Raw genomic sequence first — 27,340 nt, 5'->3', positions numbered from 1 at the left:
CCTGTATTTTTTAGGGGTCTCCTTTTTTAAAGATAGGTATGACCGTGGCTAATGACAATAGGTCGGGCGAGCAGCTGGTTCTGAAAGATACCTCGTATATTGTGCATAGAGGTTCAGTTATGGCTGTGGCAAGTTTTTTTTAAAGAAGTAGGAACATAATCCATCAGGGCCAATAGATAGAGATGGCTTTAGGCTACATAGTGCCATTTTGACATTATCTACTATAAAATCAACTTCTCTGTAACTAGTTTGTTACAGCATATTTATCCCCTCTGTTTTTGAAAGGAAATGTATATAAATACATAAAATCTTGGTGTGAATGCTAAGGACTATATGAAAAATGCAAACAATATACCAACTTAAAGATAAAGCTCTCCAGGAGGTCTTTGAAAAAAAAGAATGCTTTTTAACCTAAAAGCTCAAATGGAAAACTTTGGTAAAAGTTTGATAAAATAACAAATCAACCTAAAGAACATATCCAGACAGAGCCAATTGTATGTAAACCAAACTCACAACTGGATGGATTAGAACTGGAATGGCGAACCTAAGGCACACGTGCCACAGGTGGCACGTGGAGCCATTTGTCAGGGCACAAAAGGCATTGCCCTGTCGCTGGCCAGCATGCATGCACGCACTAGCCAGCTGAGTCAGCCTTTTTTAAAGCAATTTTTCACCCTCCTCACACTCTAGAGGCTTTATAGGTGCAACACGCCTGCGTACAACCCCATTACTCTCCCCTCTTTATGGCACACGAGCCAAAAAACTTTCACCATTGCTGGATTGGAATCTAAATTGTTGTTGGCAGATTTAAAGTAGAAGGAACTTTGTTTTGAAAAGTGCAGGTTTGTTGGTAAAGGCTGATGGGGATATGGATTCCACAATTTGGAGTAAATAGAATCAATGGGTAAGAAGATTGATGGTGATTATGGAATGGATTTACTATATCTAACTGGAAAACAACTTGGACTGGACTGGGAAAATTGATTGACAACAGAGGTTTATCATTTTAGGGAATAAGAGACAATTGTTGGGAAAGTTTTCAACTAAAATTTTGAGAAATTTTATTATTAAGAATCAAAGTAGGGTATTTCATCTTGGATGGATCAGAGATCATGATTGTAATAATTTATGGTAGATAAGGAGCTGTTGTGAACTTCCTATCAGTTAAATATAGTAAGTTGTTAACAAGAGAGCTTTAAAGTTCTAACTTTGCTGTTGGTTCACCTGTTAACTGCTTTGTCTTTATATATAGCAGATATAGATGGCAGGCCAAATTGGTTGAATATAGAGGTAAAAGTTTATAAATTTTGGACCTGCTTCACAAGGTGTGTGTGTGTGTGTAAATTAACATTATTCTAATATCAGTTCAACAAGAGGGGAGAATATATGTGTCTTTTATTTTTCTAATGCACTTTTTTAAAAAAAGTTTTGTCTATCTTGATTTTGTCTTTGTAAAAATTTTGTTTCCTTATCTAGGCCATTTTCTCAGAACTCTGTGCTTGATATTTTTTTTTTGTCTGCTGACAGTTTGAATTATTGAATATTTGTTGTTCATGATTTGGGTGAGATTGGTGGATAGACCTCAGTCTTATAGTAATATTAGCAGTTAAGGATTCGTATAGAGGAGCCAGCAATATTCTGAACCACCATCCAACTGCCTCTCCAACAGCTGTCAGTCTTATTGAACTATTTTCAAACTTTTATTTTCTTTTGCTGGTTTCTTACTCTACATCAAATTTTATTCTATTGTGTTGTCTTTAGACAATTATTGGACTGATTATCAAACCTTTTCAGAATTTATTTTTAACATTCTCCTGTATTAGAAATAATAAAAAGGCAGATTAAAAACATTCAAGGGCAAGAAGAAAAAGATACAATGCAATAATAAATAGTAGTACGGACTTTGGTTGTCCTAATACATTATGATGCAATTAAATGGTAGTAGAAAAGAAACCTCTGCTTTTTTTATTGATCACAGAATGCTAGTTGGCAGCTGAAAGTAGATATAATCATTTATAGTTCTGTGAGAGCTATTGATTTTAAGTGGCATTATAAGGCCGGAATGTGGAATCTCACTTAGAAATGGTGATAGTATTCTTTGTTCCCTCCAGTATAGAGGTGTTAAACTCATGTCATCACAACGGCGTCATGGGACATATCGGGACTATTCCCCCCCTTTGCTAAACGTGACATGGGCATGGCCAGCACGTGACGCATACTGCCCACGGGCTGGGAGTTTGACAGCCCTGCTCTAGTACTGTCAAGTTTAGAACATTAACATGAAGTAGAGAGAAAGCTTTATAGTAGTTTAAGTGTAATCCCTCATAGAAAAAGAATGTGATCTTTTTGGAGAGCTCTATCTAAAGCAGTGCTTCTCAAACTTAGCAACTTTAAGATGGGCAGACTTCAGAATTCCCCAGTTTCCCCCTGCTGGCTAGGGAATTCTGGGAGTTGAAGTCCCAGACAGTTAGACATTGGTCTAACGTGTACTTTTTTGTTGTTTCAGCTTTAGCCCAGTTCAGTTCATGTGTTAGCAAAATTAACTTGGAAAAACAATGTTGACAATGTATCCTGGAGCTGCACCTTCCATGAAAATCAATGCAGTTAAAAACTCCCTATAAAATTTAGTTTGAGGAATTAAGTCAATAAATGCAGACTCTTACTGGAAGACCATCCCAAATACAAGTTGTATAGATTCCAACAGAGGGTCTGAAATAAGCCTCTTAAGATTTGATAGGATGTTTTTGGTTGGATTTAATGGAACATAGGCTCATACTGATAAATCATAGCATTTCGCAAATTGTTTTTATTTTAAAATCCTAACTATACAATTGTTCCACATAAATAGAATGTACACTTCTGTTGTCTGTTTTGAATTAGATTACTTTGTGTATATCAGAAATAAATATTTGGCATGAAGATATCATAAGAGTCAGCTATTGGTTGATTGTTCTAAAGAGTCAGATTGATATATTTGCACTGATTAATTAGTAAAATTTATTTTGATTATATTGATGTAACAATCTGAATGCACTCTTAACACATTGTTTTACTTTTTACAGATGATGTGATGCAGACCACCTACTGTGAAATAGATTTAGATAAACAAACAAGAGATGCATTTGTTTATGCTATCAAAAATCACTATTGGTATCAGATGTACATTGATGACTTGCCAATATGGGGTAAGAAATATATGTGCAGAATCTTTTTATTGAAAACAAGTATGTTTATTCCAAACCATAGTTTAATTATGGTTTAATAAATCATATTTGACTGAGTTCACATAAATGTTATAAACAATTGTGGATTGGATTTAAATCAAGGTTTAAATCAAAATTTTTAAAGAGCAATTGCTCTGTTCCCCAGCGGCTCCTCCTCTGACCCATTGTTGACTCACCGACAGTCCCTTCACTTTAGTGGGATGGCTGGTGATGCAGCAGTGACACAACAAGATGAGGGACGTGGCATTCTTGCTGGTAGTTAGAATCCTTAATGTTATTATTTGCAAACAAAATGAAGGTTTCATCTTTAGAATAATAAGCTGTCAGGTTTGGTTAATCATACATAGTTGGAGAACTACTCAAATTCTCTCATTTAATTGAAACAATAACATATATTCTTGTATTTTCTTACACATCAATATTTAGTAACTAAAGCGCATAAACAAAATATCTTTGAAAAAACAAACAAAAGAACTTAAACTGAATATATCATCTGGCGCCACATTAAAAAAAACTTCAAACACGGTCTTCTGCAGCTCACTCATTCTCATCTTTGTTCTCTTGTTTGTTCATGAGCTGGAAAAAAAAAACTTTCCTGCTTCATCAGGTCTCAGACGATTTCTCAATTTAGAGTGAACAAGTCCAAAGGAAGAGAATATTCTTTCAATGCGCCACATATGGCACGCAGAGCCCACTGTGCGGCCATGCCAGCTGTCACCCCAGCCCAACTCCATTGCACATGCGCACGTGCCCCCCGTTGGTCAGCTGGTCTTAGGGTCTCTGCGCATGTACAGGGGGTGGGGCCTTCCCCGATTTCCGCCGATTTCTCCCCCCAGCATGCCTTACATTCTTCTCCATTTCTGCCTCCCGTGCCTTCCCCGATCTCCACAGTTTCCCCCTTCCCCGCGCCCTACCTTTCTACTCCATTTCTGTTGCCCACACCAACCTGGAAGCCAAAATGACACATGGAGGGGGGGCATATGTGTGGTGGAAGTGTGCGCATGCATGGGGATGCTTGCATTGGATTTGGGGGATCGGGGCACATGTGTGCATTTGCATGCATACTTTGGGCACTCGGCACCACAAAGCTTAACCATCACTGCTGTAGAACAAGAGGATGGCGATTTAGAAAGTGGATAATTTCCAGAATCTTTTATATTGATGGTAGTTTCACCTAAATATAAAAGTCGGTGCTGTTATTTTATTATTTAAACTATGTATGCTTATTGTGAATGTCTTATTGTCTTATTGTATTCACACACAGTTCAACCTAAAAAGGAATACTCATTATTTCTTTTTTTTTGGCAACTGTATAAAAATGCAGTGCCATTCAGTAACAATAGCAGATATATATTATCGCTTTAGCATATCATGGCAGTCTAAAAAATATGGTGAAATAAAAGCAGTTTACCAACCTGAAGGTCCTGCCTCTTCAAACATGGTCCTTGCATCACAGCACCTCTCATGATGTTGTTTATTTGGGCCACGAGCCTTGCATCTCTTTGTTGCATACCTGCTTAATCCATAGGTAGAAGAAATTCATTGAAATATTTCCACACTGGGCCTCTTTTATGGCCTGCTGCCATTTTGCTCCTCAAGGGAGGAATAAAGCACTTCAAGCTATGTGCAGAAAGATCACAAGGTTTGTAAGCTGTTAAGAAGGTTTCACTTCCATTTTCAAATCTATGATTTAAATCACTAGTAAAATGGTTTGATTTAAATCATAATTTTTAAAGAGCAACAGTCATCTCTGTCCCTCAGCGGCTCCTCCTCTGACCTGCTGTTGACCAACAGTCCGATTCACATTAATGAGATGGCTGGTGATGCGGCAGTGACACAACAAGCTGAGGGACGTGGCAGGCAGCAGGTGAGTGGATGCCTGCTAACAGGTCCTGCCACGATGGATCTGAAATGACAGGTCCTCTTTAATATTATATTTATATGCTGCTTAGAAGGTTTCACTTTACTGCTTGCCCTTCCTCCTCACACTTAGAGCCTGGTGATACAGATGCCTTTCTCTTCAAACAATCATGCAGATTGTAGTGTGCCTAGATTTGCAAAACAATGGGATAAAGGAATATTCCTGAACTTTGTTTTATGATTGATCTCATGGTTACTGTGAAATTGTGTGAATGCATCAATGCAGTACATGTTATCTCAAATGGGAGGGAGGATTATATGGAATATGGGAGATATATAGTCTAAATAACATTCCGTTCTGAGAGAGTCAAGGACATTTTGCTTTGCATTTGGTGTGACTGGTAGGCACTTCCAGTTGGGACGGTGCCTGATTGGACCATGTGATGGACATGTGGGTCCTGGGCTTGAACTTTCACTTGGGGGGGAAACCTAGAAACTTTCAGATTTGGCTTTTCCCAGATGTGCCAATATGACATGTCTAATAAAATGGAACCTTGAGGAAACTCAAACCTCAGAGTCTTCTTTCATTGGAAGTGTTAATTGGAACTTTGACAACCAATTTATTATTTATAAAACCCAAATTATTAGGAGGCAGACTGGCAATGTGGCTCCAGGGCAGGTTGATTAGGACCGACTGTAGCAAACACTGTCATGTTCAAGTTCCCTAATTATGCTTTATTACACAATTGGAAAAACCTATATGGAAAATAAAGTTGACTTTCTTCTTAGCTTCAGTCTGAACTGAAGTTACTCCATTTACCGAAAATGGTAGTAGGGTGATAATAGTGTTGAGTCAGGGACAACCACAAGGTCCAGTGCGTGCTAGGTGAATACAAAAGCAGTCACCAAGAGAAGACATTTTGGTCTATAGCACTTATTGTTTGCTTTAAAAACTATGAATTTTTGTAGTCATCTGATACATGAATTATAGATTTTCTTAATTTACAGGAAACCTGATTTACAGCTAAATATTACTGATGTAACTATTAACCCTTCAATGAATTCTTTAATTCTTGTATGTTTTAATATTTGGATAGAAAAAAGATGGATCTTACATTTCCAGCTTTTCATTTATATCTAAATTTATTTATATTTTAGTCAATAGGTTAAGAGGAGCCTAGTGAGTAAAATGTTGTTCGTTGTTGCTCCCCTTGACCAGTTTAAGGAAATTACACTGTAACGTGGACTATAAATTGCAAAATTAAAATGCAGAATTTATATTATTATGGATTAATGTTTTATTTATGAAATGTGAACTCTTCCTTCAATATCAGGAATCTATGAGATTTTCTCAAATCAGTACTCATTCTCCTCTGTAGCAAGGCTGGTGTGAAGACTGCTATTAGTTAATGGTTAATTAGTGCAGGAAAATTAATTTCTTTTCCCCACTTTCTCCCTTTGCAGGTATTGTTGGTGAAGCAGATGAAAATGGTGAAGATTTTTATCTCTGGACATATAAAAAGCTTGAAATAGGTTATAATGGAAATAGGATTGTAGATGTGAATCTGACAAGTGAAGGGAAAGTTAAATTGGTACCCAATACTAAAATCCAGATGTCTTACTCTGTAAGTAATTTGAATTTATAAATAATAATGGTTACACAACTGTTAAGCTGTAGAAATAGAATGTTGGCAGAACCATGTTTTGTCTTAAGTATTGACCATATGTCATGATGTCAGGCCTTAATCACAATATGTGTCATAGTTCATTGTATGCTTACTCTCCCCACCCTGAGAATAGAATTATCTAAATCCCAACAAGAAGGATAATCTAAAGTGAACTCCCTTATCTCCAGATAAAAAAACCAGAAGCTAAAATGCTTCAAAATGAGATTGTTTTAATCACAGCAATTCTTTTCTTCATTTTTTTCCACGTACATATTTCCCTGGACATTGGGGATGTGGTAAAAAAGGAATTAAAATTTAAAATTAAAATGGGTGAAGCGTTTCCTCATCAAAGCTTTCTGTCAAATGGTCACCCTGCTATTTATATGTATAGAGAAAGATTGTACATATTTACTGTTCATTTTGTTTGCCATACCCTCATCCCACATAACTAATTGTGTACATTATCCCATTTAAATGTCTAAATCTGGGGCCTGAAAGAACAGTTCTTCTATAGGTTATCTGGAAAAAAGAATTCCATTAAATGATGCTTCTTCCTAAAGCTACCACAGGCAGAAATTCTTTAACTTCTGTTTATAATAGTCTCAGTGATAGTGGTATAACTCCTATATCATTCCTACTTATATGGTTGGCATTCCTTTTTGGAGTGACCCTTTCTCCCTGTATATTTCAACAGTGGGTGGCATAAAATTGTAAACTGAAACTGCTTTTACTATATCTGGTAGAAAAGAAGATTTTCCAATTTAAGATGCCACTTGGAATTGTCTTTTTGCAGCCCATAATATTGGTTCAACAATACAGATAGTTCTCAATTAACAACGGTAATTTGGACCAAAATTTCCACTGCTAAGTGATGCATTTGTAATATGTGACATCACAGGCCTATATCGTTAATGGTGGAAGTTCTGGGAGATCCTGGTTACTGTTGCTAGGCAAGGACTGTATTGGTCATTAAGTGAGGATCTCATGTGAGCATACTTCCAATTTCCTGCCTGCTTCCCTCTGATATTTACCTTTGGGAAACTGGCAGGAATGTAAAAAAAAAATTACAATCATGTAACCATGCAATGGTTGACATCCAGGTCAATTGGTAAGTGTCTCAATCATATTATGTTACCTCTGGTGAGCTGTAATGGCTAGAACAATGAGGACTGTTAATAACTAATACTTGTTCAGCATTGTTGCCAATTTGAACAGTGGCTGAATGTCAGCCTTCCAAGTGGACTAGTCAGGAAACATTATAAGATGAGTCAATGTAAAATAAATACTATAAAGCTACGTTAACATAATCTTGCAAATATGAAAGTACATGTCTCCAGCTGTCTCTTTTTACTATCAATCAAGTTAGATCCTTTCTAAGCTTCTTTCCCTGCCCATTACAAGTAGTCCCCAACTTACAACTGTTCGTTTAGTGACAGTACAAAATTACAATGGCACTGAAAAAAGTTATTTATGACCATTTTTAACAGTTATGACCTTTCCAGCATACCCATGATCATGTGATTAAAATTAGATGTGTGGCAACTGGTTCACATTTATGATTGTTGTATCCTGAGGTCATGTGATCACTTTTTGTGACTTTCTGCCAAGCAAAGTCAATGGGGAAGCCGGATTCACGTAACAATTGGGTTACTAACTTAATAACCGCAGTGATTCACTTAACTGAAACAAGGAAGGTCATAAAATGGGGCAAAATTTACTTAATAAATGTCTCACTTAAAAACAGAAATTCAGGGTCAGTTGTGGTTGTAAATCGAGGACCACCTCTACTCAGTTGTGGGCTCCTCCCATTTTATTTCTTTTATTTATTTAGTTTGTCACTTATGTACAAGATAACAGGAATAAGAATAAACATGAATAAGAACACAGGAAATGGGTACAAATAAATGGGGAAATTAGTACGTTAGGCACGCTAGTGCATTTATGCACACCTCTACTGACCTTTTAGGAATGGGGTGAGGTCAACAGCAGATAGTTTAAGGTTAAAGTTATGGAGGTTTGAGGATATAACAACAGAGTCAAGTAGTGCATTCTAGGCATTGACCACTCTGTTGCTGAAGTTATATTTTCTGCATTATAGTTTGTATCTATTGTGTACTGTGTATTATTGCGGTTGAAGCTGAAGTAGTCATTGACAGGTAGGATGTTGTAGCAGATAATTTTGTGTACTAAGCTTAGGTCAGACTGTAGGTGGCGTAGTTGTAGGTTGTCCAAGCCCAAAATTTAAAGCCTAATGGCATAAGGGATTCTGTTGCGAGTAGAGGAGTGGAGGACTCTTCTGGTCAAATACCTCTGGACTAACAATTTCCTAGCAGCATTTCCCCCTGCCCCTATCTTCCAAATTCATTCTCACATTTCATTACATTGAATGAGTAGTTGTTAGACAAAGATCTCTTGTCGAACATTATATTTGCTTAATTTAATAATAAAAATATATAAAATTGCTACTGACTTCTAGTAACTTTGGGTAGTTTATAGTTATTCAAAACATTTAAAAACAAATAATGTTCTTGTGTAATGATATCATTCCTTAAAACTTGAAAGTACCAATGGCTTGCTAGACAAAAATATGTTAGCAGTTAATGTTTTTCTTAGTGTTATCTGGAATTGGAATTTATTTTGTTGATTTGTAATATACTGTGTCAGATTTTAAAATGTAATTTATCTCCAGGTGAAATGGAAAAAGTCAGATGTGAAGTTTGAAGATAGATTTGACAAATATCTTGATCCGTCTTTCTTTCAACACAGGGTATGCTTCTTTTATATTTCATTACATTGAAACCTATGTACTCAAAATAGTGCCCAGTGATATTTTCCTCAATGCTCAAGGTTTTTTTAAATAAATAAATGGGAAGCTAGCATATTGCAAAGCAAATATTTATTTCCCTAGATGTTTGGTGGTATCAAGTAGACCATAGAAGCATTGTATAAAATAATGGGTGGCTACAACAAAATGTTTTATTTGGAACTCTGTGCCCCCCCCCCCCCCCCGGGCAAAGACAGAGGTAAGGTAGATGAGAAAAGATGTTGGGAAGTAATCTCCCTAGTTGGTTTAGTGGTAAATGTTAGCTTGGTATAAGCCGTAATTACTTTGGCAACTGTTTTTTTGAAATTATCCATTAGGTACTCAAGATGTACAAAATGTATTCCAAATATGTGTCCAAAAGGATAAGGAAACCCCTCATCATAAGATTTAAAAAATGCTAAATAACTCAAGTTTACAAAATTCTTTATAATGACTTAAGAACTGCACTGCTGCTTAGGTCCAAAAATGTAAGGTTCAAACCATTTTTATAACTGATTTGAAATTTTAAAAATTGGCTAATATTGGCATTGTCAGTATTATGTCTACCATGAGAGAGAGTGGGGGGAGGAGAGGGAGAGAGGGAGACAGAGACAGAGAGACAATACAGTATACAGCATGTAGTATTCATTTAGTGACCCTTCAAAGTTACAATGTCACTGAAAAATAATAATTTATGACCATTTTTGACACTTATGGCTTGCAGCATCCCTATTATCACATGATTTACATTTGAATGCTTGACAACTGACTCGCTTCTATCTTCATTAATCTGTCCTCATATAAATGAATCTTAAGAGTTCATTTATATATAATGTGATAATATAAATATGCTAAATAAATATTTACTAAATAGTGATACAAAGTACACACTGGAATAACAGGTGGTCTTTGTCAATTTATTTGTTCAGTGAGTAAATCATATACATAAATGGTTAACAGATAGCATAAAATAATCTCAGGTCAGGTTGAATTTACCACAAATAGACCATTAAAAAGGAAGCTACTTTTTGTCATTCAAGTGGTAGTAGCTTTTTCTTCTCCACAGGATACACAGAAATTGGTTACATACATACATACATACATACATACATACATACATACATACATACATACATACATACATACATACATACTGCCAGGCCTGCCTCCATTTAAAACTCAAGAAAGAAAATTCCCAATTCCATTGATTTAGAGAAGAGGTAGTTTTACTAAGTTTGAAGTGATAGCAACGAAAGCAAGGCAAGATTTACTAATCTTAGTAGTTATTGTAACTTTGTTATAATAGAGAAGAAAAAAAACTATTTTCATCTTTTCACATAAGATATAATGTGAATAGATTTTGTCTGTATCACTTTGCATTTTTTCAGAATGGAAAAAGTGGAGTATAGTGTTTTTTTTTATTATATATCTTGGCTTTGCCAGACAAAAGGGCTGCAAAATTTCATATTTAGTTCAACTTCCTTTCTATTCATAAACAGTTAATGTCATTTCTTAGGAGATTTCTCCATAATTATAGATCTGTGGGCTTATAAATAAAAAAATATTAATGACTGTCCACTTTTTATTTTAGATTCACTGGTTTTCAATCTTCAACTCCTTTATGATGGTTATTTTCCTGGTGGGCTTGGTTTCTATGATTTTAATGAGGACCCTGAGGAAAGATTATGCACGATACAGTAAAGAAGAAGAAATGGATGATATGGTAAAACGTTTGCTTCTATTTTCATTCTTACATTTATATCTGTTCAGTCTATGAGAAAGCCTGGATGCAGAAAGTTTGAATGTGTTAGAAATGGGGTCAAACATAATAAATTAATGCGACCAGTACTGTAAGTCTCCTAAGCATAAAGATTATAAATATTTTAAATAACGTAATGATTTAAAAATCTTTTCTGACAGGATGTTATTTATAAAGTTTATTTCAATAGTTGGAATCTATACTCTTGGATCTCAAAACTTTAATAATTTTTAAGTCAGTTTTAAGATAAAGCTGATTTTGAGTCCCATCTGAATAATTATTTTGAATGCCTTTTCTTCAGTCATCATTCTAACCCTTCCTTCACTATACTAGAGTTAGAAATTTGGGCAAGGGACATGTTCCGCTGAAAATCAGAAAGCCTGATATGTGTGTATGGTAATAGAATATTGATAAAGAGACTCTTGTGTGTTCCAGTGTTATACAGTAGAGCAAGAAATAGGGCCAAATTGTTGGTTTTTTTTTTTTTTAACCATATCCAGTGGTTCATTGTGGGAAAAAATATCTTTTCTTCAAGACTTGATCCTCTAGTCTGGGGACAAAATGATTACACTTATTGGACAGCTGATTTACATAACTAGTTAGGCCAGTGTTCTATCTGATAGAGCCTATCCTTTTCAAAAATATCTTTCCTAGCTAGGGATTGAATCTGAGACATTTGACTTGTAGAATAAGCAATTTATGCAGATGCCTCCCAAATTTTCTAGCCAGCATAAGAGTCCTAACCCTAACCTTAACACCTCCATATCGAAAAGGAGCCAAGGTGGCGCAGTGGTTAAATGCAGCACTGCAGGCTACTTCAGGCTACTTCAGCTGTCTGCAGTTCTGCAGTTCGGCTGTTGAAATCTCACCGGCTCAAGGTTAACTCAGCCTTCCATCCTTCCGAGGTGGGTAAAATGAGGACCCGGATTGTTGTTGGGGGCAATATGCTGACTCTGTAAACCGCTTAGAGAGGGCTGAAAGCCCTATGAAGCGGTATATAAGTCCAATTGCTATTAAAACCTTTTTGCATTTAAGTTTCGTATGTATTCATTCAGACATGTAATGAAACATAGACAACTAAGTCTGTGTTTAAATCTAAATTAGAGGATAAATTTGCGGTCAATACGAGACATGCAATAACTTACGGTATATCATTTTATAATGTTTGTGCTTTACATTTTTTCTGGTTTTTCTGAAATTACATTATTTGAACTAGTTTATTAACAAAGAATTCAGACTCCTCCATTAATACAGTGAAGTTATAAAAATAATGCAGAAGGTTACCTGGACTTGTATTTTCTTTTAATGCAAGGGTTCATAATTCTTAATCCCCAAATCATTGTGTATAGGTCCAAATCTCATTTAAAAATTGCAACTAAAAAAATAAAGGAAATTATTATGAGGAATAATCATATGAAATATGTTTGCTTACATTTTGAATCAAATTTAATTTTGGATTTGGTCCTGTTCAATTGTAGCTCCTGATAGGAATCAATTTCAACCTGAAAATATGTATGTATTCCTAATTTAAACAAATAATAATAATTAATGTGAAGCCCACATATAAAAATGTCAGGTTACATTTTTACTACTGCTCATCAACAGTAAATAGCCTAATTTGGGGCTTTGACATAAAGGTAGGAAGATCCAAAATGAATCTTATTGTCAAAGCATTCTGATGTATACTGCAAGCATGAAGAACTTAATGCATTTTTGTGCATTCTCTTGCATGTGTTTTCTACAGTAGTAACAACATGGGTTACTGCTCCCTTCCCCATCACCACTATCTCAGAAATGTCACTTTACTTCCGTGGTGGGTTCCGGGTCCCCTTGCAACCGGTACGGTTGGAACGGGCCCGGTGTCATCTACCACTTCTACGAGCCTCCGCAATGCTCCACCTGCTCAGTGGAGCATCACGCAGGCGCTGTATGCGCCGTGCGTGGAAGCCCCAAAGACTTAAAAGACCGGTAAGGAGCTCGGGTGGGTGGGTGGTCCCTCTGGAGCACCATTCTGGAACGGTATCCTGTGCTCCGGACAGGCTCTGGTACGCCCGTACCAGGGTGTACCACCTCAACCCACCGCTGCTTTACCACTGATTGCAAGTTGTTGATCAGAGATTATCATAAGCTTTTGACCAAAGATGTGAGCTTTTTAGCTTTCTCTTGCTGCAAGGTAGGAGTAAGGAGAGAATATTGCACAGGTTAGAAGGAGTTTCAGTAGAGCAAGTTGTGGGTGATATTTTATAGACTGAATTAGACTGGGGTTTGGCAGTTAGCTTTTTTGTTATTGTTTTCAATGAATGTATTGTGTTTTGTGCAGGATAGAGATCTGGGAGATGAATATGGTTGGAAACAAGTTCATGGAGATGTTTTCAGGCCATCTAGTCATCCTTTAATATTTTCATCCCTTATTGGTTCTGGCTGCCAAATCTTTGCAGTTTCTTTCATAGTAATCATTGTTGCCATGCTGGAAGATTTATATACAGAGTAAGTATTACTTTCTGGTTATATAAAAATATATATTGGTATGGTCTAATGGGCCCACTTGTATATCAGCTATTTTTGGAGCACTAGAGTTTTCCAAAGATAGAAAAATGGCTGTACAAGCAGAAGATACATAGATAATGCTCTTATATTTATTGGACTCAGAGTGTTAACATAGGTAAAGTAAAAATTATGGTAATACATATTTTAAATTTAAAATGATGAATTAAATCCTAAACTCTCTTCCTTGGATAGAACATAGTCCGCTGAACCCAACTTCACCCACATCAGACCTATGTGCAAGATAGAATAAATCTAGTAGTGGGAATATTCTCTGTATTTAAGCCCACCCCCTCCCCCCTTGAAGATCTGAAGAAATATTCCCCACCACCATCTGCTACCATATTCTGAGCAAATCTAAAACAATCCTCCAATATTAGAAGTAAATTATTGGGAGTAAACCTAAACTTCCTTTCAGGCAAATAAAAAATCTTATTAAAAACTTGGTTCTATACAGCCAAATCATTTTTGTAGGTATTAACATAAAAATATCAACATTTAATATAGTATAACAAATTTCAGAAGAGAACCATAAATAGTGTCTGTGGTGGTGGACCAACACAATAAAGCATGGTTTCAGTATTAGAAAGCAAGCCCTGTGGTGATGTTACATGCAGATCATGGCACACATACATATGCTTTTATCATTATAAATATAGGAAGCTCCTGGAGACACACATGAACATTAAACAAAATTAAGTTGGGAAGATCAAATAGTATTAAAGCCAAAGATAAAACAAAATATCTAGCTTGTTTAAATCAGTTCACATGCCCTCCAGCTGTAATGGACTTCAATTCCCAGACATATCGCTATTTGGTGAGGTTATTTGCATTAATCCACATATGGGCATGTTTTTAATGTAAGCCATCAAGTTGTTTTCAGGGTAAAAGCATAGAAAATGTTTAATAAATAGATGAAAATAATATATGTTGATTTTTTAGGTTAGAAAGATTCAAAATTATCCAGGCATTGCAATAGGAAAGGCTTTTAGTGTGATTTTGTTAAATATTCTTCACAAAGTAACAGAAATCATAAAATAGTAAGTACAGTTCCTAAAGTCAATAGAAGGGTATATAATTTTGCGGTCAAAATCATTAAAAGTATTAATAATAGTGCATGTTGAGTTTTACAAGGAAATAACCAAGAAAGTCATAGTTGATAAAACAGCGTATTATGTACTCTAAGATTTTGTACTGGTCAAAATAGGCAATATCTAATAAAGATTATTACATTTAGACTGTTATTGGCTCATGTTTCAAGAAATATATCCACTAACAAATTATAATTGTTACTACAAGTTGTAGGATATTTGGAAATTCAGCTATATTTTTGTATTCTTTGAATGTGATACCATTAAATTGCCTTTCTTTGTGTTTTTGTCTGAATATGGAAAAGCGGTTGATTTTTAACATATTAGGAAGCAGCAGTGGAAATACTATTTTTTAATATATATATAAAAAAAACTTGCTGCTGCTTCTGTGTTTATTTTTATATCCATAAAAGATAAACATTCCCAAGATATGGATATGAATAAAGTATCCACATATATCCAGTCTAGTTGCCCACTGACTAACTGTAGATATTTTATTCTTCTTTCTAATATGGGTACCATTGAGAACACTAGAAAGTTATTTTTTTTTGCTAGATTCCTTTGAGAGACAACTAGAAGCTAAAAAAGCTGCAAGAGCAATACAGTCTCAGAGAGAGGCTAATAGAGGCAAAAGCAGGGACAGCTTTGAAATAGAGAAGAATTAACACAATATCATTTTTTTCTAGTAAAATTATTTTATTTGCTATTAGCTGTATGCTTATAAAAGTAAAGGTTCCCCTTGCCCATACGTGTTAGTCATTCCCAACTCTAGGGGGCGATGCTTATCTCCGTTTCAAAGCCAAAGAACCAGCGCTTTCCGAAGACGTCTCTGTTGTCATGTGGCCGGCATGACTCAACACCAAAGGCGCACGAAACGCTGTTACCTTCCCACCAAAGGTGGTTCCTATTTTTCTACTTGCATTTTTATATGCTTTTGAACTGCTAGCATTCTGAGGCAAAAAACTCTTTTCATTATTTTTGTTGCTGTTGCATATTTCCTTGTCAGTCATTCTTTGAGTGGTATACTAGGTAAAACTAAGCATTCCATATTATTTTTATACTTTTATTTTTCTTTTTGCAGTCATTTGTATAGCAAAAAAATGTTTTTTATTTTAGGAGGGGATCAATGTTAAGTACTGCTATTTTTGTTTATGCTGCAACATCACCAGTGAACGGCTACTTTGGAGGAAGCCTTTATGCCAGGCAAGGAGGTAAAGCATTTCTTGATTATTGATTATACTGTAGTCTAGCACAAGACATGGTATAGCTCCTTCAAGATTTTTCTTGGTATATGTGTTCATGCATGAACAATACTTTTGCTGATGAAGCAACCAGCTGAGCATCTACATGTGTGCAAGTTCAAGCAGAACTTGAAGAAATCCTGCAGAGTGCATTGAGAAGTACACTACTTCTCGCACACATGTCCAATGCTGAAAATGTTACAGACTAATATTTTTAAAATAAAGTGAACATGACTGGAAGTGATTGTGCTGTGTTCTAAGAAGATGAGTTTACGGCTTTTAGCATGTATTGGTAACAAACTGATGTTCAGAATAGTTTGTGGAATTGAGACAAGTGATTCTCAAGCATTGACACACCTAATAAAAGTAGCTTACAGTGCAGTTTAACATCATGACCTGACTACATCCTTGTGTTTCCCTCCAAAATGAATTGTCATTGCCCTGATCTCATTCCCAGTAATGAGTGAAATATCTTTAATCATTAGTTGTACTAGCTATAAAGTGGCATTTTTCCTCCTTTCCTATTGACTTTGCTTGTCAGAAGATCACAAAAGTGATCAACATGACCCCGGGACACTGCAGCCATCATAAATATTAGTAAGTTGCCAAGTGTCTGAATTTTCATCACATGGGAATGGTGCAACGGTTATAAGTGTGAAAAACAGTCATAACTCAATTCTTTCAGTGCCATTGTAACTTCATACTGTCACTAAACTAATAGTTGTAAGATAAGGACCACCTGTATTTCACAAATTCCTAGGGAAGATACAAACTTGCTCTCTTCCTGCCTACATTCCAAACTCTGCTCTCTCTTTGCTCTCTGAAAAGCCTTTTTCCTTCTGCTGCAGACTACTTGTAGTCCTCAGATTATGACTATAATTGAGCCCAAAATTTCTTTTGTTAAGTGAATTTTGCCCTATTTTATTATGTTTCTTGCCACTTGTTAAATGAATCACTGCACTTGTTACTAACATTGTTAAGTGAATCTGGCTTCTCCATTGATTTTGCCTTGTCAGAAGGTTGCAAAAGATGATCATATGACCTCGGGACACTGCAACCATCATAAATACAGTATGAGTCAGTTACCAAGCATCCAAATTTTGATCTTACGACCATGGGGATGTTACAGTGGTCATAACTGTCAAAAATGGTCATAAGTCACTTTTTCAATACCTTTTCAATGATGAAGATTTTGATCGTTTGCTGTTTCATACAGAAGTTCGTTGGCTATCAAAAGGCAACTGTGTGAGATGCTTTTACAATCTTTTTAACACTGTTGTGGAGTTTTTTTGAAGACAAGAATGCCTCGCTCAGTGGTGAACTCAAAGAGATCAGACATGACATTGCTTATTTATCAGAACTATTTGCAAAGTTCAATGAAGTGAATTTGCAGTTGCAAGGAAATTAGGTCAATTTTTATTAAGGCTAAATCTGTCATCTCTACGTTTATTTCAAAGTTAACTCTAATCAAGCGCAATATAAGCCGTTGCGAGCTATACCAATTTCCGAGCTTCTCTGAGCTAGAAGTGAAAGGTGGGATACAAGATGATGATCTTCAAGTTTTTTGTGACCATTTGGACATGCTGCATAAAGATATGTCTGAGTGATATCAGGATCTTCTTTTGATGGAAATTCCCGATTGGGTCATAAATCCATTTTCAGATACTGAGGAAGATGGGGTAGTGGAGGAACAACTCATAAAGCTGCACAATGACATTGAGCTGAAGCCAAAGTTTAAGAAATCATATCAAGAGTTTTGGTTACAGAAAGAAATTTCTGATCGCTATCCTGCACTATGGACAGTGGTTAAGAAGTTCCTTGTGCATTTCCAACAACATATTTGGTGGAACGTGGCTTCAGTGTGGTCATCCAACTTCTCTCCAAGCAAAGAAATCGACTCCAGATTACTGAATGTGGTGATTTAAGACTCCTGCTAAGTGACTTAAAACCAGACATTGGGAAACTGGTATCACTTCATCACATTAATAATTTACTGAACAGTGAAGTAGTTACTACATTTTACTGAGTTTACTAAGTTACTAGTCACTAAGGTTCTTGATAAATAACTATCAGACTTTGAAAACCTGGTATCACTGGATCATGTTCAACAATTTTGTTGAATTAACATTAACTAAAAAGGTTTTTAAATTGGAGTTTGAATAAATGTGCAATTAATTGTTACAGTTTTGAATTTTACTGTTACTATCTTCCTTCCATCGTGCAAACAGCCCAGTCACATGAACCCCCCCCCAGTCACGCCCACAGAAGCGGTAGAAAAAAAATTGAATTCCACCACTGTGTGGGGGGCACTGAGAATCAGTTTGTAGCACCAAGGGGGTGGTGGACTGAAAAGGTTTGGGAACCACTGCTCTACATGGATTATCCCTGTGACTACGTAGGACAGATGGGGAGGAAACTAACCACCAGACTGCAAGAACACAAGCGAGTGGTCAGATGAGGAAACCTGAACTCAATGGTAGCCTCACATTTCAGTGAACAAGGACATACGTTCAATTTCACAGTTACTGAGATTGTTGGCCAAGCAGATACCAAGATAGCCAGGGAAATGATTGAAGCTTGGGAAACAGGGCCATCTTATCAGGTACTTAGGAGTCAAGGAGTTCACACGACAAGGAAACAACAGCCAACGACTTAGTAGCCAGCTATCAGTACCTCAATCAGCCGCTAGGGGGCCACAAAAAGGCATCAAATAAATGCTAAGCATGGAAAAGCCGAAAGCACACATTCTGGTAGAGAGAAGTTCCCCGAGGATTGGCTCTAGCATGAGTCCGAAAGCTCGGAAGACTTAAGCCTCTAGTCCTGGGGACCAACCTAGATTGGATCTATGATCAGTATAAACTTACTTTCTATAGATGAAACTTGTTGCTGGCATTCTTGCTTGCAAAGTCCTGTTATATGAGAATAAGATAGTCACATGCAGCCAATTTTCTGTGGGATTGGAATTTTCAGTATCACCCTAGATGGGAATTGGTTCCTGGGAGAATTATCTTCTGATTCTGTTTCCAAGAGGAGAAATATTTCAACAAGAGAGGAAGATTATATACATTAATTTCTTCACTAAAATCAATTTTATAATCATGCTATAACATTGCCAGAGTTTCATAGACAGAGTAATAGATCTTAGAAAATGGAAGTTTCATGATTTATAAACCTCCATTGTCAAAATTTTAGAAGAAATGATAAAAATCTTTAGAATATGTGTTTTCTAATGGTAGATAAAAAGTTTCAGGGCCTTAAACTATTTATTTGCAAGATTTGGAAAATATCACATTGAGTTGTAGCTTTAGGTCCACAAGAGAAAAGTGGTACTGAGAACTCGTTATCATTGCCAGTCTATATAGTGTTACAATTCCAGTTACGCTGAATTTTAAAGTTCAAAATCATAACCCTGAATCACAAATGCATGTAATGTTTTAATTGTCAGGAAGAAGATGGATAAAGCAAATGTTCATTGGAGCATTCCTTATTCCTGCAATGGTGTGTGGCACAGCCTTCTTCATTAATTTTATTGCCATTTATTATCATGCATCAAGAGCTATTCCTTTTGGGACAATGGTGAGTATTTTAATTTGCAGAAACTACATCTGCCAAGAAGTAGAAATTCCATCTGTTGGATAAAGGTGGAGGACTGAAATTCACATAGCAACTAGGGGTAATCTCCAATCGGAGATTACCAAAGGAAGGCTGCCAATGCAGCTGAGGTTCTTGTGGAGTGAGTGGGAATGTAAAGGAGGGACATTGCTGTTCATCAAACTCATAGCAAAGCTTGAAGGTTGCTACTATCAACTTGAAGCAACATTTAGCCTATCTATTTTGAATAACAGTATGTTTTTCTTATGATTAATTGCTGCTAAAACAATGGTAGAATAATGGTTGATTTTATTTTAATGAATATATTTTATAGCTCTTCTTATTTGATTTAACAGGTAGCTGTTTGTTGCATCTGTTTTTTTGTTATTCTTCCTTTAAATCTTGTTGGAACAATACTTGGACGAAATCTTTCTGGTCAGCCAAACTTTCCTTGCCGAGTAAATGCTGTTCCTCGTCCAATTCCAGAAAAAAAATGGTAAAATTTAAATTTGTCTCTATTCATGTCTCTGATAAAGTATGTTACCCTACTTTAAAGATTACTGTATTTTTCGGTCTATAAGATGCTCCGGACAATAAGACACACATTAGCTTTAGAACAGAAATAAAAGAAAAAGAAGAAAAAAACCTGCCTCTGCCTCACAGCATCCATCCAGTATTTATCTGGCTAGCATCCTTGCAGCAAACAGCAAAGCCTGGTCAGTTTTAGCATGTTATTGCAGCCCCAGCACATGGCTCATCAGGTTTCTGCTTAGTTGCACCCACCACCAGTCAGCTGAGTAACAATTGGATCCCGGCCTCCCATAGCTCTGCCAATCAGTGGGCTGGCTGACCAGAAATACTGCCATTGTTGCCTCCTCTTTGTCTGCTGCCTCCACTGGGAACTCTGGAGCCTTCGCTGCTGAGCAGCTGATTGGTGGTTGGATTACCTCCCGAATACCACCGATCAGCCGTTCACTGCTGCCGCCTATGGCCACCACCAATCAGCAGCAATCCCCGCTGCCTAGGAAGCTGATCCAACTGCCAATCAGCTGCTTGGCAGCGAAGGCTCGAGCGTTCTCCATTGGCGGTAAATGGCCTCCTCCTCCCTGACACAATATTCGCTTAGACATTTCCAGCCACTTTTGGCCGAAAATACGGTAGTTGGCCTTTATGGGGACTTCTAGATAATTATCTAACCATAAGATATGGCATCTAATAGGAGACAGGATAAATTGTCTTTCAGAACCACATGACATTTTTCATCAACTAATGAATGATCTCTTCATGAATTGATTATAAGGACTAAATGCCCTCATCCATTGGCAAAACATAGCTAATATTGCACAATATTGCACAAACTAATATTGCAACAGTTTTGTAATTAATCTTAAGATGCTGACAGACCTGTGACTCTCAGTCTGAATTTTATTGAAGAATTCAAAATATTTTAGATTTTACTCCTAGTGCATTTTAAAAATCACTTTGATTTCAGTGAGTTCAGCAGGGATATTCTGTTAAGTGACTTTTTCCCATTGACCTTGGTTAAATGAGAAAATTAGTTCTTTTTTTTCAGGTTCATGGAACCAGCTGTTATTGTTTGCCTTGGTGGCATTCTCCCCTTTGGATCAATTTTCATTGAAATGTAAGTTTATTTTTAATAGACGCAACTTGCCTGTAGAATGCTTATCGGCTTAACTAGAGGTGTATATTTGAATTATCCTTACTTTCTCTTTAGGTATTTTATCTTCACCTCCTTCTGGGCTTACAAAATCTATTACGTCTATGGCTTCATGATGTTAGTTTTGGTCATCCTTTGCATTGTAACTGTTTGTGTGACAATTGTGTGTACATACTTTTTATTGAATGCAGAAGACTATAGGTGGTAAGTACAATATGTTTATTTAGTTTTAATCATTAAACAGCAAGGGTGGGTCTCTTTTAGATTGTAAAAGAGACTGAACAAAAACACAAAAGATATTTTTTTTACAATATTTGTAAAATATTTACCTTTACTTTTTTATGAAACTCAGAATAGTTAATTAAATTTGAATTCATATGTATAAGAAGTTTTGTCATGGAACATTTTATGTAATTGGTATATATTATTATTACTGTATTCTTGATTTATGTTTTTCAGGCAATGGACGAGTTTTCTCTCTGCAGCTTCAACTGCAATCTATGTTTATATGTATTCCTTTTATTACTACTTTTTCAAGACAAAGTACGTATTCTAACATTTTACATCTATCTTAAAATAACACAATGACTACCGTGTTTCCCCGAAAATAAGACAGGGTCTTATTTTCTTTTTACACACAAAATATGGCTTGGGCCTTATTATCAGGGGAGGCTTATTGTTTTGGGGTTGCTGGGCGGCTGCTCTCTTGCGAGCGGGCTCCCAAAGAGCCAGGCACAGCCTCAGGGGCGAATGGCTGTGTTGCGCTGTCACAGCAGCGCAATACTGCAGCCATGAAGCAACCACACTCATGAGCAGCCACCCGGCAAACCCCCTTTCCATCTGGGCACAGCACCATTCACTGACCTAGGGATATCACCAAGCCGCATGAGCGCCTGTTTGCCGCCGCCTGACTCTCATGATTTGGTGCCTTCGAAATGCCAGTGAAAGGCGCTCTGCATGGCTGGAGAGGAGGGTTGCGTGAGCGGCTGTTCCCAGCCTCACGATGCCCTGGCACAGCTCTCCCCGCAGAACCAGAGCACCTCCGCTGCTGCTGCCGCCATCCCAGCATGGCTTTTTCTGGTGGCTTCCAAACTGAGTCTTCCGGCAGTGGCCGCTCTGGGCGTATGCTCTATGGTTGTGAATCGGCTGCCAGCAGAGCATACTCCCAGGGCGTACAGCCATAGAGTCTACGACCAGAGCAGCCACTGCTTAGCACCTTTGGGATACCGCTAGGCTGATGAGTGGTGCTCTGCCTGGCTGGAGGTGGGGGGGTTGTCCAGGGGGCTTATTTGCAGGGGAGGGCTTATATTTTTGCCCACCAGAAAAATGTGGCAAGGCCTTAGTTTCAGGACAGGTCGTATTTTCGGGAAAACACAGTAGTTTGTCATTCATAATTTCGGGAATGTTAAAATTTGTTTTATTTTCTGTTTTTTTCTCCAGGATGTATGGTTTGTTTCAGACATCTTTTTACTTTGGTTATATGGCAGTATTTAGCACAGCCCTAGGAATAATGTGCGGTAAGATCACAATGGTTTCAAAATTTTTAGTTCTCAAATTGTATCCTTTTAAACTACTTAATGTATTTTTGCAAATATATTCTTAGTTTTCTGAATATATTAAAGAATTGTCAGCTATAAAATTATTTGATTTCAATAGATATATTGTTACATAAGTAATAGCGAGTTATATATATCTTTATAGGAATTCATTTTTAGGCATAAAGTTTAAAGTGGAAGCACATGCTGAGGATAGTACAGGTATTTGAATGATAGGGATGCTCTCAAAAATAAGCAAGGGCAAGGCCAGAAATGAAATGAATTATTAGATTTAGAATTAATTGCATATAAATTAAGGCATCCAACTACAGAACCAATTGTTCTCTCAACTGTAAGCGCAAACACTTTCTTATACAATTCTCTTATTACCTAGTCCAGATATTTCTTTCTACCTTCTTCCAGCTTTCCTTAGAAATATCTCTGTAGTTGTGTGGCTTCACATAGTAACATATTTGTATAAAGATAAAGAGGATGATTAGGCAAGAGGAAATAAGGGTTGGAGTGTAAATGGAAGGTGGGGGAAGAGAAAAAAAGCCAATTAATCTTTATCACCCTGTTCTGTCCCCCAGTTCAATGAGCAAAAATAAACCAGAAGAGGTTAGAAAGTAGAAGGGGGAAAATGAGGTAGACAAGTAAAAGAAAAATGAAGGAAGCCATTAAAAAAAACCTACTGTATGTATGATCTCTGCAAGCTGGAAGTATCTGAACTGATTGCTTCTTGAACTACTTTTTTCTGGCCTAATATAAAATTTCCTAGATGATTCTTCCTTTGCTTTACTTTCCATAGACGTTTGGGTTAGGTTACATAACATGACTTTGCTCAGCAAAACACTGCCATATATTTTCCCCTTGTTGAACCCTGAGCTTTTTCTCAAAATACAGAAGCAAACATTGTGGTAGTTTAAAAAACAGTACAGTATATCTTGAATTCTGCAATTGTGGACACAAATAAGCATATCTTTTAGCGCCAGCAAAATGTTTCAATTATTTTCAAAACATAGATACAACAGTTCTAAGGATCCCAAGCGTAACCCATGTGATATTGCTGTTCTGTGAGCTACACTGGTTCTTTAAAAATACAGTTTATAAGAGCACTAGATGTGTTCAGGAGTTGGAGACTCTTATGTTGAGATGCTTTAATTTAGAATGCTGCACTGAGCAGAGAATTGGAATTGGTAGCCTAAATGCCCTCTCCCAGTTTGATTCTGTTAATCACTGTTAGGTTCTGCGAGTATTTTTGCAACTGCACATGCTATGTGTAACCAGTTCTGTCACTTACCTGGTATAACATAGAATCTTTCATATATAAAGAAATAAAAGCTGCAGAAAAGCTACTGCTTAAGAGAAATGGGATCTTGAATATATTTGCCATGTGAGAGCTCAGAGTTCCTACCCTGTTTTCCTGAAAATAAGACCTTCCTGAATAATAAGAGCAGTTGGGCTTTTGAGCGCATGCACTAAAATAAGCCATCCCCCGAAATAAGCCCTCCCCAAAAATATTTAAACGCATGTGCAGCTGGTCCCTGCCATTTCCTGGGAGGAAGGGAGGAACCTGCCCCACGCGTCTCACATGCACCTGCTATCCATGCGGAATAGCCTCAGGGAGGCCGCTCCCACAAACCCTAGCTACTGTGCCCCTTTTCTTAATGGCAGCCACAAAAAGAGTGGCAGGCCCAGCGATACTAGGTCTGGCAAGAGTGTGCCAGAAACAGAGACAGAACTTGCAGCCCTCTCTGGATCAGCTGATCCACGGGTCAAGGGCCAAGGTTAAGGAGCCTCCTGCACCTCAAAAATAATAAGACCTCCCCGAAAATAAGGCCAAGTACTTATTTTGGGGGTCAAAAGAAAATAAGACCCCTATTTTCGGGGAAACACACTACCAATTCCGATTTCATTACATTTTTAAATGCAGTGTTTCCATACATTTGAAGAGGCACATATTTGGTATGTAGCAGCATGCATAATATAAGATTGAGCATAATGTGTCAAATTAGCAGAAATTCTCAGTCCAGGCTGAATACAGAATACAACAAAACAGTACTAATAGGTTAGCTGAATTTTAGGTAGATCATCTTGTTGAAATTTAAAAGATTGCACATCATCTTTTTTGTTGTTGTTCAGTTGTCCTATTTATAGTTCACTCAATAGTGAACCCTGCTTTTAAAAGTTACTCTAGAAAATATGTCAAAGTTTTATTATATATAAATTAAAAATACAAATTATATACATATATTTATTTATTTATTTATTTTGCAGGAGCAATTGGCTATATGGGAACAAGTGCCTTTGTTCGAAAAATCTACACGAATGTGAAAATTGACTAAAAGAACTGAAAACTGGAACAGTTAACATTTTAGGGTGTGGGGTGGGAAAAGATTATATAACTTGCACACCAAAAAGCGCAGGAAAAATTGTGTGCGTGGCACTGGGCACTCTGTGGGTCTCTTTCTTGTGGATCATTTAAAGCAACATCCGTTTTCATTGATCCTAGGTTCTTACTGACTTTTTCCAAATGTTCTCAGCAAATGTGTGGATTATATTCAGTAGGCATTTCCACAGTACATGCTTATCTTCCCAAAATTAGCTCATAAAGATGAATAGACTAGCTCTCTTCAGTGAAGAGGACAAACTGTATTTAACTATTTGTTCCATTCAGTTCTAAAGGAAAGTGAAACAGATGGTTCTTAGAGGTTTCTAGTAAGTTATTGGTACAAAAAATAACTGTTCTGGAAAGATTTCTTCCCTTCAACTTTAGTGTTATTTGATAGGGTGAAGAAACACGGGTGCTACCTGAATAATTTGCAATGTTACCTATTATAAAATATACATGCATTTGGGTTTTTTTAAAAGTCAAATATTTGCATGCATTCTCAGTTTAATAGGACCAAGTTTCCATTTGTTCATTACAAAAAGTATATTGAACTACAGTATACCTGAAACCCATCCAAAGAAACGTAACTAATAATAAAGGTGGAGTTTTCTGCACTGCAATTTTTAAATGTCAAGAAGCAAAATATATGAAGATGAAGCACTCTACACATGGAGGTCTAGATTTAAAACAATGAATGTCTACAGTGATTCCTCCCTTCCTTCCTTCTTCCCTCCCCCCTCCTTCTCTTTCTTTCTTTTCACCAGCCCACCCCCAGTTTGGAATGTTTACTTGATGATTTAAAAGGGTAACAAGTGTATGAAACATTAAATGATGTAACTTAGATGTAGCTCCCAAGTGTATTTGGATGTACAGATTTACTAAAGAATACTTTTTTCCTGATGATTCAGTGTATAAATATGTGAATTTAGGTGGCTTTTTACATCTTGCCTGCTCTTGCATGAAATGTTGAGGATTTTCTTGCAGTACGTATTTCATGTTTTCTGTTTACTTAAGCTCTTTCAAAAGCAAAAAAAACCTTGTAATTTATAAGAGTTTGATTTTGTTTAGTTCTCTCTGGACACTTTCATAATATCTAAAGCAATGTTGCTTTAAGTGTTCAGAAAGTTTCAAATAAACTTTTCAGACAAACTTTTTGATGGTGAAAAATAGATATATTTTAAATTAAAAGATGATTAGTTCATCACTCCTTGGAAAAACAATTCTGAAAAAGTTCATATATATATATTCTTCAGATACTAAACCCCAGGTTGCATTGGGCTACTCCCTAATGTGCTTTATTCAACTAAAAAGAATTTGCCTGGTCAAGGAGGAAGCGTTTTCCATAAGTATGCAGAAGTTGTAAGTGAAAAGCAAGAGCCAACAAAATAAAGAGAAAACTTTCCCCAAATTCCTGAAGATTAAGCTGCAATAAGGATTTAGAAATCCTTGTTTTTAAAGGAACTGAGGTAAACATTTAGTATGTATCTTCAAGGCAAAGTTTGAAGCTAAATAATGCAGATTATTTCAAGCAACAATTTCTTATGAGGGGCATTTGTTAATCCTAATTGGTTGCGTGTGCGTGTGGTATTAAACTATTTTCCTGAGATGAGTTCACTTGAAGACTTTTCACATTGGAAAATAATTGTGCAAGAGAAATAAATACAATTTACAGTAAATGAATTGCAGCAGATTGTTATATAAAATGTTATAATTACATTTTAGAATTACCTTACAAGCTTTTACTTAGTTTCAAACAGGATGCGGGATAAATATTATTATATTTTACAGTATTCCTAAAATAAGATTTACTGTTTTATATGATACGGAGTTTGATCTCCTTTTCTCTATTGAAATAACTGCAGCTTACTCTGTATTCAACTCTTTGACTTCTTTCCCCCCTAGAAGATAGAATTCATCTTCTTTTGAAAGGTTGTAAAATTCATCCTCAAAACATT

At 36.5% G+C, this 27,340-nt stretch overlaps 1 protein-coding gene across 1 annotated transcript in view; it reads left to right on the top strand.

Annotated features, from left to right (window-relative positions):
• Positions 1 to 27,061, top strand: part of TM9SF3 (transmembrane 9 superfamily member 3) — a 37,803-nt gene extending 10,742 nt beyond the window's left edge. Inside the window, exons 3-15 of the mRNA XM_032231824.1 lie at positions 3,063 to 3,185; positions 6,549 to 6,709; positions 9,441 to 9,518; positions 11,146 to 11,277; positions 13,634 to 13,800; positions 16,065 to 16,159; positions 19,635 to 19,765; positions 20,137 to 20,276; positions 21,354 to 21,422; positions 21,516 to 21,662; positions 21,918 to 22,001; positions 22,899 to 22,975; positions 25,271 to 27,061. Of these exons, the coding sequence (XP_032087715.1) occupies positions 3,063 to 3,185; positions 6,549 to 6,709; positions 9,441 to 9,518; positions 11,146 to 11,277; positions 13,634 to 13,800; positions 16,065 to 16,159; positions 19,635 to 19,765; positions 20,137 to 20,276; positions 21,354 to 21,422; positions 21,516 to 21,662; positions 21,918 to 22,001; positions 22,899 to 22,975; positions 25,271 to 25,338 (1,472 nt within the window). The 3' untranslated portion in view covers positions 25,339 to 27,061. The remainder of the gene's footprint in view (positions 1 to 3,062; positions 3,186 to 6,548; positions 6,710 to 9,440; positions 9,519 to 11,145; positions 11,278 to 13,633; positions 13,801 to 16,064; positions 16,160 to 19,634; positions 19,766 to 20,136; positions 20,277 to 21,353; positions 21,423 to 21,515; positions 21,663 to 21,917; positions 22,002 to 22,898; positions 22,976 to 25,270) is intronic.
• The last annotated feature ends 279 nt before the right edge of the window (positions 27,062 to 27,340 follow it).

The sequence above is a fragment of the Thamnophis elegans genome, chromosome 15 (assembly GCF_009769535.1).
Source record: "Thamnophis elegans isolate rThaEle1 chromosome 15, rThaEle1.pri, whole genome shotgun sequence".
NCBI lineage: Eukaryota > Metazoa > Chordata > Lepidosauria > Squamata > Colubridae > Thamnophis > Thamnophis elegans.
This window is presented reverse-complemented; position numbering and strand designations above follow the sequence as displayed.